We start from the raw sequence: 16,649 nt of genomic DNA, 5'->3' as shown, positions 1-16,649 counted from the left end.
TTAGTTGATCCAATATCGCGAGAGTTCCCCAAATCACTATTAAGTACGAAAAACAATAATAGATTATTCTAAGAGCGCCTCCATAAATGCTTTCACTGAACTGACCTGGAAATTTTGTTGTTTTTGTTGTGCCATCTGAAAGGAGGCTGAGTCAATCATTCAGCCAGCCACAAGGAAGTCATTGAGATATTTTAGCTCCATCACTGGGTTTGACACTGTTATGCTGAGTTCTGAATAGTGAGGGAAAAACATGCAGGAAAGAAGTCTTTTCTTTCAGTTCTCAGGCAAGGAAAATTGCACTTTCCAAGAGCTGTAAGTGAAAAGATGACACAAAAACCAGCGGATTTAATCAGGACTTGAATGACGAGTATGTAATCATCATATTTTCTGATGATGGCTGGATTTCTGTGAATGGGTCAAACCTAAGTCATTCCTGATAAAACTTTCAATATTGAACTTTTTAGGGCTGAGCTAATAGTTAAAGGGCTATAAAGACAAAATATATCTTAAAGAACAAAAACTTCTGATGTCAGTAGTCTTTTGGGGCCAGATGGGGAGCTATGTTGGGCCTGATATGGCTCCTGGACCACCATTTGATAATAGCTGGTCTATGTGAAAGTGGAGGTTTTGTCATTCATTCATTGATAGTGATTTTGTTTCATTTCAGATTTTATAGACTTGGACTTGCAATAAAGCAAATAAAGCTGTTATTAAAAAAAACTAGTTCACCTCACAGTCTACATTGTTCTTGCACTGATAGAATCTTGTTTAGTTTTTAAAATGTTTATTTATTCATCGATTAAACTGGAGGTGTTTCAAATACTGTAGAATTTATTGCGTCAAATTATGAAATGAAGGGTTATAATTTTTTTGCTCATCTAAAGGGAGGATTATAGCATCTCTGATTAAGCCTCCACTGACATTTTAAGTAACAGCTGTTAAATAAAACTGTAAAAATTGTCTTTTATTTATTGTACCATCATTGTATCAGCTGGATATTTCTTGTATGTTTCAAGTATATACATGTGTATCACTGAGACCTTCCAATAAAAATGTTGGTTGTGAACGATCCAATGCATAGTTAAAGCAAAACAAAATAACTTGTACAATAATGTAGTGCTTTTTATTAAAAAAACAAACAAACAAAAAACAAATATAAAACAAAAAAGTAAAAACCAACAGCATCATTTTCATGACTTAAGAATCATAATTACAAACTTTTAACGAGTGGAAGAAGTTTTTTTTTTTGGACAAACTGTACACATCACAAAATGTCCGCCAGTCTGCCATTTACAATGCTTGCATCTTATTTTGTGATTGTCTAAAAATAACTAAACAAATCACACAAAAACACACAAATACAAGTACAAGCATCATACAATGACTGCTATCACAAAACGGAACCATTTCCTATTTGAAAGAAAAAACAAAAAATAATAACATGATATCGGGCTGACAGCTTTAATTCTGCTTCTTTCGCTGTTTAAAAATATCTTAACATTTTTATGTTGGTTTGTTTTTTTAGTGTTCAACACTTTGCAGCAAAAAACAAGGAGTACATTTCTCCTTTGAAAGTTATATTATTAACAATATTCAGTGACAAAAGGTGTCGTTGCTGAGTCACTGTCATGTCCAGATGCCTTCTGCGTCCATTTGACATTCTTCTCGCTCATGCAGTTCATAGATGAATTTCATTTATAGGCAACAAAAACTCAGCTTAAGTTTTTATGTCGTCAGGACAGTTAAGGTGAGACTTTAAGGACATTAAAAAATCATTTTCCTCCGAGCTTAAGTGTCTTCATTATAGTAATACAAACGAAAGAAATAATATTATCATTATTATAATAATCATAATACATTTAGGGCTGAGTCCTGTACAGTACAATAATAAACAAAATCCATTTTTCAAGATATTGCTTTTGGAGACACTCCTCAATGTAAAGTGTGTGTATTTACAGAACTTGGCACTGTACAGCTTCCTGCCCCCGCCCCACCCTGCTTCTTCTCTCTGTCAGTGTCTCATCCTCGTCTCTTTTCTCTGTCAGTTTACCACACTGGGACACTGCAAGCTGTCCCTTCTTAGCAGAGACATTTAGGGGGAAAACCAAGAAATCTCATCAAATATCACAATTTTTTTTAAACATTCTCCATGGCAACGAGGAACATAGTCTAAGACAGAAAAAAGGTGACCTTCCCCTCCCGATATACAGTATACACCTCCCCAACCCGTCTCACAGAATATAAGAAAATATGACCATCACGATACATTTCATGTTAAGTATTGTTTCCATAGTTTTCTTAAAACTGTTAATTGCCATCGAGCCCTTAAATTTTTTTTCAATTTTTGTTTTAAAAAGGTATATCTTCAAGAAATCTGGCAGACACACGATAAGTGTGTGTGCACGCACTCGCACACAAGGCAGTCAGGAGAGCACGGCTGTGTAAGGCGTTACAGTTAAAGCCGGTGTCCCTCCCTCTCTCCCTCCCGTACGCCTGGTTTAGTTAAGCTGGTGAATCATGTTACTTCAAAAAAGAGGGGCGAAGCCGACTGCCTCACGAGAAATCAAAAATTAAAACCTCAACGAGACACTTTGACTGACAAAAGCGCACACTTAATCATCCCTCCCCTCCCTTTAAAAACAAACACACCCCAATCCTTTTCTGTTCCTACATGAGTTACTACAGTATAACAGGAAAAAAAGATAATAGACTTTTTAACTTCCTTTTTTTAGACTGCATCATCCAATACTGTGAAAGTGTTAGTGTGTTTTCATTATAGATACATTACACAGAGCTTCACAATATCCATGGTACCAAAAGTGCAGTTCACCACCCTCATTCTCTCTTTCTAATGAGCAGCATCTGAGCACACTGCTCAACTTACATTTCTCCTATGCCATATTCCTCGGCGCAGCTCTTCTCTTATATTTTGTCATTGCAGCTAGGTCCCACTAGAGGGAGCAGTTCTCCAGCATTCACATCCCCTTTAACTGAAACCATCCCTGCCCCTATTCAGTACCACTTGTTTCATTTCTGTTGCTTGCTAGTGGGTTCATCTTGCCCATGTCTGTAAATACAATGCATTTAAGTGCATGGGTTATATCTCCTATGTTCATTAAAAAACATGTTTTGCATCATACTACTTAAATAAGCAAAAAGTCTGGGTCAGCTCTCTTCTAGTGCTCCTTGAGAACTCTTAAAAGCTGAAATAGCAATGGAGTCAGCGCTTCCAAACCCCCTCCACCCTCTCAGAGTTGAGATGACAGTCCTGGAAGAGGTAAACTGGAAGAGGCCCCCAGGGATGCATTGTGGTCCTTAATGGTCAGACAACCAGCAATGCTTGTTTTCCCTTCTTGCTGTCTCTCCATTTTCTCTATCGCCCCTCGCTCACAAAAGACAAAAGGCAGTGTGCTTGACAGGCACGCAGCAATGTTATTTTCTGCCCACGAAATCCCCAAATCCCAGCGTCCGTCGCCGTAGCCGCCGTCCTGCACCCTCCTCCAGGAGATACGTGACATCTATGGCTGTTGGGAGAAAACAAAGATAAGAGGAACGAGTTAGGAGCTTAGAGAGAAACAGCTGACAAAGAAGATATTACATCAAAGAAAGAGCAGAGGTAAAGGTTGGCAACGGTTTTCTTTGTTACTGATGCTTTAAACTTCAAAGTATATAAAAAAGGAAACCTCTTTTATGTGTCAGAATGTGTTTGCAAATCTGTGATACTTCCTGAAAGTTCAGGAGCAGCTTCAGCCAGCCAATCAGAGAAACAGATTCCACAGCTTTTCAAGTTTGTACTTATTTATTCTTTTTAAACTACTTATTCTCAATTAAAAAATTAATCATCTTTGTATCTTTCATCTTTTATCTATACACTTTTTGTCAGCACTTCCTGCAGCTGCTTTACTCTTGAAGACACATCATTGTGCCTTTAGGAAGGTTTTAGAATAGAATAGAAATTAATTTTGTGCCTACTTTTGCATGCAAAGGCAGAATTTTGTCTTTGATCTGCATGTGTAATATAGTCCATTTAAAAAATGTAACACATTTAAACAATGTGGCTGAAATTGACTGATTTACGAAAATCTGAAAAAAATAGTAAAGCACATTATTATTTCTTGATTAATATGTCAAATTACAGTTATTTATTTGCATTCCTGAACAGAAAAATTCATTTTAGTGATTGAATGTTATGCTTGATTAATTTCTGACTTCTCAGAGAAGCCCAGTGAGCCGGCTCTAATTTGGGTATAAAAAGGTGAATTCAGTTTGAAATTCCTCATTCCTGTTCAAAATGGTAAAACATGGAGAGCTGACGGAAAATGAAAGAGTCCGCATTAAAGCAATTCATGATGCTGGATGGTCTCTGAGACAAATATGACAGGTGGTCTAATAAATTTGTTAAGCACCGTATACACTGAAAGGCTGTTCAATACTTATGAGCTCTCTGAGCAGCATGAGGTAACATGGTGACTTTAAAATGTCCCTTCTGAGAAGATACTTCATGGAAATTGGAAAAAAAAAGCTTCTTGTGTGAAGGAGCTGCACAATTAGTTAAGCATTTCTTTAAATTTAGGTTATTCACCTCCAAATATACTTTTTGGTATGTTCATTCACTTATTTTCACAAGACAAGTAATTTTCCCAAAAAGTAGGGCATCATGATTTTTCAGAAACATTTCTAAGGCCTTCCTGTGTATTTTGGCTTCAAGTACACACGCATTAGCATCTTTCACCACAAATGCACCTTTTTGATAACTCCTTTTAGGCAGAAGATTTTTAGAAACTCCTTACACAGCATTTATGTGACGATGGGGAAAACAGAGTTTGGGGCTTGCAATGTCAAAATGAGCACCGAGTTCTCCTTTGTTTCCATTTTTACATTTTTATGTGAACATAGATATTTTTTAAAAATAAAGCATGTGTGGTTGGGATTATTTTGAAAACGGAGGAGGGAAACTTCTAAAAATGAATTTCAAAAATATCCTCCTTTGTGTGGACTAGGCCTTAGACTGAAGCAATGCATTTGCTGAGGAGTGCTTTCATCCATCCATCCATTATCTACGCCACTTATCCCGTTCAGGGTCACCGGGAGACTACTTTCAGCAACGGATTGATACACTTATGGATCAACTAGTAAGAGGGAAATGATGTACATAGGACTGTCTAGACATAGCCTATATGCTTTATTTGCAACAGTGTTGCTTATTATTGTTTTTTTTTTTTTTTTAGTATTTTCTTTTTGGATTCACAGGCCACAATTTTAGTGCGACAAATTCACCCACACAAACTACTGAGTGATACTGTTAAAAGCTGGTCTACATTTAGCTACATTTGGTTACAGTGTCACAGATTGAGGCAGTGAAGCTTCAGACTGACACACTGCATGGGAAGAGATTTGGACAAGTGTAGATATGAAAAAAAGATCCCATCTGTTGTGGGAATTCCAAAAAGGGTATAGTAGTAAGAAAAAAGAGAGTAAAATCTGATTTGACAATTTTTCTTTCTTCTTAAGAGAAAGTGGTGTGATCACACATTTTATAATTACATATAATAGTAAAAAACTGCTATAGTACAATGGGAACAAAAATCTAAGTCCCCGGCACACAATATTGGGAAGTTTCTTGTTATTAGTGGACAGAAATAGCATGCAAAGTCTCTAAATTGCACAAATACATTGTCAATGTTTCAACGCATTTGTACAATTTAAACAATATTCTCTCTTTTATCTCACAGCAGCTTTTGGTTAGAATAAAACTCAACATCTGAAGGTTTTTTTTAGGCTTTTCTATTTTTTTTTTTTAATCTGTTTAACATATTGAATTGTTTTAAAAGACATGTTATCAAAAAGTAACCTAGTCCTGAAGTATCAGACACCTTCAATAGAAAGTTACTTGCTGTAGCATGAAGATAGTAACCTGAAAATTTGTGTGATCCACCATGTTGAAATGATGTGTCAGTAAAGTCGGGTGTACACTGCAATTTCAAGCTGACTGTACGACCGTTATGGGAGAATGTCATCTCACACTCGTTTACTACGCACGACCATCATGTACAAGTTGTGTTTTCACACTGTATGATCCGACGGTCGTGCACAACCTTAGTGCTCACACTGCGACTGAAATCGGGACAGACTGTGACAGAAACCCAGAGTTTCCTTTTTAAAAAGACTCACACACTCAGGGTGAAGTTTCTATGTTCATTTTCTCTCTCTCCCCCCTCTATCTCTCCCTCTCCTGCTCTCTCTCTCTGTCCCACACACACAAACATCATCACCGTCTGTTTCTGTCTGTGAGCTGCAGGTCTGCAGATAGCAATATTTCCTGCGCGTTTATTTACTTTAATATAACGGGGGTGCATCAAAAAGTGATTCCAGCTGTTGTCATGGTAATTTAGGACGTTGTCTGACCATTTACAAAGGAAAACAATCCCCCAAAGTTGTTTATTCTCCCTGCTTTTCTGCTCTGACTGTGAAGTGTCAGGAGTCGTACGACCAAAATATCAAACATGCCAAAAATCCTCCTGACCAGTCGAGAGCTGGTCGTACGGTCATACGACGGGCTGAGGTCGGTCATCGTAGCCCCCTGTACACAGCACGAGAAATGACGCCCGATCCAACTGAGAGTCGCACAACTCCAAATTCGTGGCTGAATCGCAGGAAAATCGCACAGTGTACACCCGGCTTAAATGATCTGATAATAAACCCTTGTTTGTCTGTTGACCTACCCCCCTGCTTTGTTCCCGGTCCCTCACCATTCTTGCTGGGCGTTCTGTGCAGCAGATCCAGCAGGATTTTGTTAAGCCGTTCCCTCTGGGCTTCCCTCCTGCTCAGCACCGGGTGGTGCAGCGGCGAGGAGGCAGAGGATGATGGGAGTTCTAGCATCTCTCCTATCCTCTCTGTAGTACTCTCCTCCAGCTCCTTTCTCTCCTCAGTGTCCCGCCCTTCCTCCTCATCCTCCTCCTCCTCGTCATCCTCATCTCCTTCTCGACCAACTCTTCGGGGCTTGGCTGAAAGGAGTTCAGGGTCGTCAGGTGCCATGTCCATGTCGTCCTCAACTCCTCTGCCGTCTTCAGGGAAGTCATCACCCCGTTCACAGGACGAGCCGTCATCATCGCAGCTTCCTTTGGGTCGTTCGCTCTTCCAGGCGGAGCGGCCGCCGTTCCTCTTGTAGTTGTCGGGAACATAATGAGGCTACAAAAATAGCAAAGTCAAACCTCATTTAAGCGTGAATCTAAGCCTCTCTGTTAGTTTTTCCGACATAGGCAATAATACTGTATTTTGAAAGCATTAAATCTGATCGATTAGATCATTAATGGAGGTAAAAACAAAACAAAAAAATTAACACACTTTAACAAAATGATTCAATGATCAGACTATGAAATGACTTCTTGAACCTTTACCGTATTAAAGAATGCCTTAAGTATTGAGGTCAAGTTAAAAAAGAAATCTAACATCTTTCTTAAGTCTGTTAGCAATTCTATGGCAACAAGAACACACAGTTGCTAACACTATTTACAAAATCCCAAGACAGCTAAGAAGATTAGGTTTGAATCAGCTACAACAAGCCAGTGTGGTTTCCTCATTTCTCTCTGGTTAGCCCCACCTTCTAATACTTTAAGCAAGATAAGGAGCTGGGATAAAATATGCCCTGGGCTGTAATATTAGCTCCTCTCTTTAAATATCTTTCTCTGTTTATAAATCAGTAACAGATCCCAAATGCGGCACCCCCTACCCCACTCCTCTCAGGACCCCCCCTGCTCTCTCACCGAGAAGTCCCTTTTGGGTGTGAGCCGCTTGGGGAAGTGGTTGAAGGCATATGGCTTGGTGCACACAGGGTAGCGGTTTCGGTGGATCTTGTAGAACAGGTGAGCCGACTTGTCCAAGCGGTAATCACAGATGTAAACATCCTGTTCTTTTACGTTCTTCGGTCGTCCTGTGGGAAGGAAAACACTTTGTATAAGCCAGATAATCTTTATTTTATCTCCAATGTTCTGATTAATTCTCATGCAAGCACTCATCCATCCAAATGGGAGTATGCATGTGTGTTTTCCTCACCCTTGCAGTAAGTATAGAGATCAAGGACACAGCAGGTTCCCACCACAGCCTCCAGTGGGATGATCTCGTATAACGGCATGCGGAATAACTCATTCTGGTAGAAACGCCGTGATGGAGAGTGATGCGTTTCATGAGGACGGAAGTAGTGGTGACCAAAGGCAAACCTCTCCCCCCTGGAAAGTTTAAATTGTTACAGATAAAAAGCAGAAAATCATACAATGCAAAGCAGCTCTATCAGCACAAGAATTTTTAGATTACTGTGGAGTATATTTGTTTTTTATAATGCCATCTATCTTTAACTTACTTCTCATTCTTCCAGAGTTTCTCTATTCTGAAGATGTCGAGTTTGTCCCGGTTGACATGAGACAAGAGACGATACGACTGTCTGATAGGCTGGCCTTCAGGTGTTCGTCTGCTGTCTCTCATTAGATAAACACAATCACCTGCACACAAGACACAATAGTGACAAATTTTACATTTACCAGAAGCTAGCTAGCTTGTTCCAAAAGTCTGACAGGTGGAGTATCATTTCTTGGAATAGGAATACTTATTGTCCTATGTTTGGGGTCAAATCACACTGTGATAGACAGATCAAAACTCTAGCCCTTGAAATCACAAAATTCATATGTTCAACTATTTCAAAAAAGCTTGAAAGGTTGAATAAAGGCTCTCAAGGGGAGAAGAGATCATTTGTAAGCATTTTTAAATCATTCCTTTACCTTGGTGTAGCAGCAGGTCATCTCTGAGTAGGCAGATGTAGTAGATAGAGCCAGCCTGGGCATAGCTAGGCTGGGGGATCATGGGAACTTCCTGTGATTAAACAAACAAACAAATGCGGATGAGATTAGAACAGGTTGGTGCTTATTAGTAAACATGATGCCATGGACTAATTAGCTGTAACATTATGACCACCTGTGCAATCTAACGCAGTCCAATCCAACAGTTCTGCCATAAATATACTTTTCTAGAGCTTCAATATTTCCTGTTTAAGCTTGCATTGTGAGAAAGGTGATAATTCGACTTTAAATTTGTTAATTAAGTTATAGTGAGTGGTGATAGAGTGCTGATGACCATTATAAGTGTGCACAATATTTTGCTCCCCTTTTTTATATTAAGGTAGAGGGACAATATTAGGAATGCCCTTTTTAATAGAGTATTTTTGAAGCTTGTTGCCTTTATTCCAACAGGACAGCTAGGGGGGAGGGACAGAAAACATGAGAGAGAATAGGGGAAAGTATGCACCAAACAACACAGAGACTGGGAATCAATCACACAATCAGTGCGTTGAGGACTATGGTCTTTGAATATGGCTGCCTGCTCCACCCACTGAGACAAACCAGCACCCAGGAATTCAGTGGCTTTTTTGATGTGAGATTTTGCAGTAGCACTATGAAAAATCTCCTGCTGTCACACCTTTGTACATTTATACTGATTCCATAACAGTGTAATATTGGTGTTACAATATCTGACTGTAGTGACAGTGAGACATGCACATATATCGTGCTGTTCTCTCTAACTGCTCCGCCAATCTGGTTTCCCCTATACAACTTTAGTAGGCATATGACTAGTATGACGTCAGCAGTGCAGATGTAGACATGCAGATACTATGCGTTTTAGTCAACAGTTACATTTTATGTGTAGTGACAAAATAGAAAAAGCCTTCTTAACACAATCCAAGAAACTCGTCATGAGTTTCTTATACCTACTGTAGTTGATGATAAATGTTTCAGTTTGGACACTAAATGAACAAGACATGATTGAACAAAACTAACGTATTAAAAAAGCCTATTATTGCAGGAGAACACACATGCATACATTTCATTTCAAACCATTTCTTCAGCCTGTAAATCTGTCATATTTTGTGGGATATTTTCATTATCCAGTTAGTAAAGCTGTGTTTCCACCAGGTGGTCTAGTTTGATGGGGGGGTTGGGGGTATGCACACGACGTCACAGGCAGAGCGAGTTTCGGTTTCGTCATTTTAAGAGCTACATCTTAATGTTGTTCACTGCTGTTAGTACAGACCCTTAGATGATGGAATATGTTTATAGAAATGTTTTGAGGCATAATGGCAGGTTAATAAAGACACAAGATGAAGCTGGGCTATTATAGTAACAACAAAAAGCACCCATAGTGATAATAAATATAATCTGAACTCTACTCCATTCTCCTTCCTCTTACCTTAAAGGAAAATTAAGGCTACAAATCAAGGTACAGAAATAACTAAAATATGGAGAAACAAATGATCTAAAGCTTTGTAATTACATAACTTTGAGTTTCAACTCCATCACTGATGAACAAGGCTGATGTGTTCCTTCAGGCTCTGCTTCATGTATGTGAAATCAGGACCACAGAAATGTCAGAAAACCAGATTTGTGGCCATATATATATCAATGTCTAGGATCAGTATGGATCTCTGTCCAAGTACCCCTAATTTAAATGGATATTTGTCTGATTTTCTTCTATTTTTCACCCACTCCTCTTGAAGCAGACAGCAGTGTTTTGCAGCCTGGCCGAGCAGTCATGTTGGGTGCTGAAAGTGACATCTGTTAAAACCCTCTATTCTGTGTGTAGCTCCACTCTTTAGGGACAAATAGGTAAGCTTGGAACCTCTACGGAAAGGTGCCAAAAAAGTAGGGTGGTAGGGGTTATTTTTTGGGACCCTTTCCAACTTTTGATAAAGGAAATGCAAATAAAAGCATACCGTGCTGTACCAAACCAAACTGAACCGCTCAGTGGAAACGACCTATAACATACCCGTTTGCCGTGTATGGGTGAGACTGGGTGGGACTGACAGGTTGACATCACTTGCAAAAGGTCTATAACACCTCTGTTACTCCCTTTTGATGCCAGCACTGAGCTGGAATCACTTCCTTCCCCCATTACACCTCCTTGATATTCAAAGTGAAGGCGAAATGTCCCAAGGGCGTAAAAATGACACCCTGAACTGGAAACCCAAATATGGCTGATAAAATACACTCCACCATCACCTAACAGTATTTATTTTGATAAGGTAGAAAGGTAGAATTATATACCTTTAGATTGAGACAGAAAAAAATAAAATGCAGCAGCTTTGAGAAAAAAGCTTAAGGTAGAAATGTTGAATGAATTGCCTTAGATTGCACAGGCGGTCATAATGTCATGGCTCACCGATGTTAAGCCAAATGTATAAACAAAGAAAACTGTTTAAAGGGGGATAATCATACCCTGTCTATAGGCCGAGGGTCGCACTGCTCACACAGGTAGTGCTCCACCTCGGTCTCCAGCCGCATGCAGTCAAAGTGCTGCCACACCTGCGATGATAAAACAGTTGTTAAAGCAAAAAGACACCTTTACATCAAAAAAATCTTTAAGTGGTATTGACTGTGTCTCATTCTTAAAAGATCAGCAACAATGTTCAAGGCCTGTTTTACAAGTACTAACACAACTGTAACAATCTCCTCTATTCACTACTGTGGAGGTTTAAATCAATATTCCTCCTTGTTTTCTTTGTCTAAAAATACACACGAAGGATTGCTCTACACACTTTGACAAAGCACTCCTTAGTTGGGTGAAGTCTCGAGAGAAAGCCCTCGCTGAAACAGGTGTAAGCTATCAGATAGTGATGGAAAAGGCATCTTTCTTCCTATGCGAGTTAAAACGCAGATTCTTCACCTGCTGGTTTAAAGCTGTTCATGTTGGAAGACTTGCTTCTTACCATGCACTTCTCACACTGGATCATCAGGCCTTCGTCTTTGTACATTCCACAGATGCATCGGATGACATCATCGTCCTTGTCGTGAGAGCCGGGCCCTCCTCCATGGTGGTGGTGGCTGTGGTCCCGCTCCAGTGAGTCTGAGCTGTCGGCTTCGCTGGCGGTTTCACCAACAATTTCATCAATCTGGACAGCGGCTTCATGACGAGCACTGTAGTAGGCTTTACGCAGCCTACAGACGTCCCTGCCTACCGATGATTTCCTGCCGTAATATTTCTAAAAAGGGAAAGGAGAATGGTTAACTATGAAACTGTTGTTTGATGTTAACATTAAAGCACACAAACAGGTAAAAGAAACCCCATGCAAAGGGAGACAAAGGCACAATTGACCCAAGATTTTTTACCCTAATCAGTCAGTTACTCAGACAGGACAACTCACTGCAGAACAAGGGTCACCGACAGACAGTTTAGTTTAAACAGCCTCTCAGCCGAGAAAAGCACAACCCCCAGCCGTCGTGCTTACAATAAACCACGCTCCTTTCACACGTTTTAAATCAGTCTGGTACAGGGAGTTTTAGGAGCACAGTCTGAATCTAATTGAGAAGTCCACTTTAAAGTTCTCTAACTTAAGAGTAAGCTGCTCTGAGAGGTTTTCAAGGGCCACTTGTTTAAACTCCTAAGCTATACAGATGTAAATCAAAACAACGCATTGAGTGCACAGAGGATCAGCAGTCGTAAAATTGTATCCCGCTAAGGCAGGGAAAAGAAAAGGAGCTAACTGAGGGGTGCTGAACACTAATAGCTTTAGGGATTATTCTGATGAGTCTTTTTTTTTTTATTGATTGGGCTCTAAAAACAAGTTTAACACTCAAGAGACCCACATGCACCCTTTTTTTTAATCAATGCTGTAGCTGCCTCAGCCTTCATGTGATCATCAAATTGGATTTAAAATGATTTCTGACATAAATCTGACAGCAGTGAATATCTGTAGCATCCAAAGAGCATTTACTTTGACAGAATTTAAATGATGGACAGTGATCTAACCAAAAATAAATGCTGACTTGTTTTGTAAGGCATTTGTTCTTCATCACAACCTAACAGGGCGTTTCCAAACAGGAAACTTTCCCCAGTGACCAATAAATCTTTAGAGGCTCTAAACCCGTGTTCTAGAATGTAACAAGAACCAAAAATAGGTTGGGACCTGCACAAAAGTGAAAAAAAAGAAAAGCTTTGTGTTTTAAAGACACAGCTTTCATATGAAAATAACGATCTGTGTGACTTGTGTCAGTTTAATGACACAAGTCAAGGGTCACAAGGATGGACATTACTGACAATGTACATATATCAAAAAAGATAAAGGGAGAGAGCAAAACACAAGGAGAGCAAGCTGGTTGAGAAAGCTGGAAACTGGACTGTAGAAGACAAATTGTCCTAAAAGAAACATAAATGTTCAAAGGTTTTAGTTCAGAACCTGAGTTACTTCTTCTAACTGAAGGTAAGTGTCCACTATCCACTGTCTTTTGTGTTGGGAGTGCCCGTGACCTTGGTTTCAGAGTGCAAGCATTTACTGTTACAAGGCCTTGAACGTTAGCTCGCAGCATTTCTGCATCCCTTGATAGTGAGTTAGACCTGTTTTAGATGGCTCCGTATGCTTAAAATGATCTTTTAAAGGATATTTCACAAAGAACAAAACAAAAATGTTGAAGATGAACCCTTCCAAGCAGTAGCAGCAGTTCTAAACCTCTTATCTGCAATCACAATAAGAAAAGCCACAACAGTATCTTTGTTTTTGACCATCGTCAAGTCCTGCCATTTCTTGATTTGATTGGTCATAGGGGAGAAGTAGCACTGACTAACACTACAGTGTACCTAAAGATTAAAGTATTTTCAGCTGGGGGGGTTTTTGTGCTTAAGTCCATTGTAAACAGGAGCGAGTTATTAACCAGACATCCACCTACCTCAGCGTTACGAAACACTTTAAGCATGTCAGTATCGAACGCTTCAACAGTCTTATAGTGGCCGGTGAGGATTTGCTTCTCAATGGTGCTTAGGTCCAGAGGGTCTGACACCTTCTCATAGTACTGGCTGTTCCTGTTAGCACACAAGATAACAGCAACATTAGTCACATCTGAAACATTAAAACCACTCAAAACACTTGAAAATCCACGAGTATATAGATGGTAATGGCTGCCATGTGGTAAGTTTGTTAAATGTAGAGAAAGAACATAACAAGCTGTTATTGTTTTGACACAAATTAGTAACTGTCAATACACCAGCTGTCACAGCTGAGAAGTGTGGCTCAAGATAAAACTGTTACATTATGTGGGTGCTGTACACTGATTGATCAGATAACACAGTGGCACTGCAGTCTGGAAAACAGACACACTCTCACCTCTTCCTTGATGGGAGGTTCACCAGTGGAGCAGCGAGTGTCTGGCCAGCTGAATCTGAGGTCATATACAACAACAACGTTCCTGTCATCATTTCCTAATCTTAAGAGTCTTATTGTTCAGTGAATATGTGATGTTATCATAGAGGCACTGACAGATATTTTATAGAGGCCTGATTGATCAGATAAAACTAGAGGTCACACTAATGAAATTAATTATTAAACTAGAGGGGTGAATCTACTTCTGCATATTTCTCTGCATAGACACTTACCCTTGTAGCTGGTGATCATGTCACAGATCTCCTTGAAGATATGTGCGAGGCGAGCAGTGCGTGTGACTTCTGTGTTTTCTTCAGCAGCGGCTAGTCTCCGTGTACGTACAGACCGTGACGTCTGCAGAGCCGAGAACTGTGTCAGGAACACATCTGGAGACAACCACAGGTGTTAGAAATCAAACTTACAAATCATCATTTTATTGACTTACTGTATATATAAATAAAATCAGAAATCACAATTAACATACTGAAGCCTGCCACACACATACAGATTTTTAAAATCTTACCCAGTTTTTCTATGTGAGAGGCTCCACACATGGCAACAAATATTCATCGATTTTACTGCTTTGTTTGTACAGTGTGTGGTGCAGAACAAGAGGATCAACTCAGAACACCACACACTGAGGGATGACTGCCTGGTCTCTACTCTGGAAAATGCCAAATCTTGCATGGTCAAATGTGACTTTAGAATAAAGACGCTACTGTGTTTAGCTGTTAGCTACATGCTAAGTCCATTGCATTTGCCATTTCGGTCCAGTTCCTCTCCTTTGTCAGTTCATCTGTGGTATGTTTTACAGTACACAGTATTGTAAAATTGTTAAACACTTGTTTCATTGCAACAAATAAGCAAGTTGCTACTCCATTTCTGACGTCCATCAAACTTAATGCTTCTTGTTTACTATCGTTGTAATGACTGGGTTTTCGTTTTACTTCCTCCTTCAATCAGCCTGCTTTCTGATTGGTTACTGCTCCGTTTGATGCTCATGTCTGCTCAATTGTCCTCTGTACTCACTACTACACACAACAGGATTTTTGGTCATAAAATGCTTAATATCTAATTACAACCTCGACAATCAAGTTAGAGAGGGAAAAGTCTCTAAAAACACACCACAGGATCATCTGGAAGGATTATCTTAAAAACCATCCAATACTTAGGTCTTCACTGACTTTGCTCTGAATTAGGGATTCAGCCCAACAAATCAATAGGGTTGTCACAATACCAGACAGGATCCTAGCAAAACTGAACAATGCTGATAAATGTTTTGATATGATGAAAACAAAACCGCAAAAATGTTTGAAGCCCCAAAAACTCCTGAACTAAATTGCACAGATGCATCCGCAAACTTTCAGCACTAAAACACTGCAACACATTTGTTGAGTTTAGATAGTAGTCCCTCTCTTAAAGGCAGGTTAAAGTATTCATCTGTATTTTTCCTAAGCTTTAATTACTTAAATGAAAGACTGCAACAGTTTAAAACACAATAACTTGCTTTGTATCTTTTTTTTTCTGTCACGATTCAGAGCCTTTAAAATCACCTGATTTAATATTGCCATCGTCTCGGATGACTCCACCCCAGCGTGTGTACATGGAGAGACTGCTCGTGTCCCTTTCTCTCTCGCCCTCCCTCTTCAGCAGCTCCTGTTTCTCCCTCATCTTCTCCCAGTTTCTCAGAAGAAACACTCGGTGCTTCAGCACAAAGTTCCTGATGACACATGGGAAAGGGACAAGTTTGTGAGAAGACATAACTTCCCACTTTGATTCTAAATGTTTCTTCTTGTATGTGCTAATATCTGTTAGTAAAGCACCTATTTCTTTACTATTACCATCAGTTTTACACCCAGTGCAATTTACACATGCTCAAAGTAAGCAGAGAACTTTCTACTTGGTGTTTATGAGAGTGTTTTTTGTTTACCTTTCCCTGTTGGACATGGGCTTCATGAGGTGAGGGTAAAACTTGTTGCTGTCACTCGACTCCTCTTCCTGGAAATAAAGACGGTTATATTAGTGTACAGTTCATCTTAATTAAAAAAAAAACTTTTACATATGAACATGAGGGCTTTTAATGCCAAGTTAAAGGTAGATTTGAGGACATCTTTCAAGATCAATACCTAAAACCGTGTTGTATAAAGCTAGGCTTATATTAGAAATAATCTATGATATACATCATTTTAGGTTAAAACATTAAGCCCCAATTCAAAAGAATATGCTTGAAGGTATACTGAATTACTTTTTTTGGCACTTAGTGGCCCTGTAAGAGTACCTCTACTGGGCCATTAAGACCACATGCCCTACATAGACACCATACCTGATATCAATAAGACACAGCCAGACAACTTTCAACAACTGGGCTACAGATTCTGCTAGATAACATAATTTTAACTTGCCATTAAAAATTCTCAGATGTAACAATATCTCTTCACTTAAATCAAGAAAACAAATCACCAAGAATTAACACTGT

General features: G+C 39.4%; 1 protein-coding gene across 4 annotated transcripts in view; it reads right to left on the bottom strand.

Annotated features, from left to right (window-relative positions):
- Nucleotides 1-1,110: 1,110 nt before the first annotated feature.
- ash1l (ash1 (absent, small, or homeotic)-like (Drosophila)) overlaps nucleotides 1,111-16,649 on the bottom strand; it is a 41,899-nt gene continuing 26,360 nt past the window's right edge. For 2 of the 4 annotated variants that reach the window (XM_041809637.1, XM_041809638.1), the window contains exons 15-27: nucleotides 16,104-16,171; nucleotides 15,727-15,893; nucleotides 14,407-14,559; nucleotides 14,138-14,192; nucleotides 13,704-13,836; nucleotides 11,750-12,022; nucleotides 11,259-11,345; nucleotides 8,772-8,862; nucleotides 8,357-8,495; nucleotides 8,053-8,225; nucleotides 7,764-7,930; nucleotides 6,723-7,188; nucleotides 1,111-3,524 (exon numbers count right to left, since the gene is read on the bottom strand). In XM_041809637.1, the coding sequence (XP_041665571.1) occupies nucleotides 3,433-3,524; nucleotides 6,723-7,188; nucleotides 7,764-7,930; nucleotides 8,053-8,225; nucleotides 8,357-8,495; nucleotides 8,772-8,862; nucleotides 11,259-11,345; nucleotides 11,750-12,022; nucleotides 13,704-13,836; nucleotides 14,138-14,192; nucleotides 14,407-14,559; nucleotides 15,727-15,893; nucleotides 16,104-16,171 (2,064 nt within the window). In that variant the 3' untranslated portion in view covers nucleotides 1,111-3,432. Of the gene's footprint in view, nucleotides 3,525-6,722; nucleotides 7,189-7,763; nucleotides 7,931-8,052; nucleotides 8,226-8,356; nucleotides 8,496-8,771; nucleotides 8,863-11,258; nucleotides 11,346-11,749; nucleotides 12,023-13,703; nucleotides 13,837-14,137; nucleotides 14,193-14,406; nucleotides 14,560-15,726; nucleotides 15,894-16,103; nucleotides 16,172-16,649 lie in introns of those variants that run through there. The other 2 variants (XM_041809639.1, XR_005993105.1) reach the window with 2 other exon arrangements.

This window comes from Cheilinus undulatus, linkage group 16 (genome assembly GCF_018320785.1).
Source record: "Cheilinus undulatus linkage group 16, ASM1832078v1, whole genome shotgun sequence".
Lineage (NCBI taxonomy): Eukaryota > Metazoa > Chordata > Actinopteri > Labriformes > Labridae > Cheilinus > Cheilinus undulatus.
This window is presented reverse-complemented; position numbering and strand designations above follow the sequence as displayed.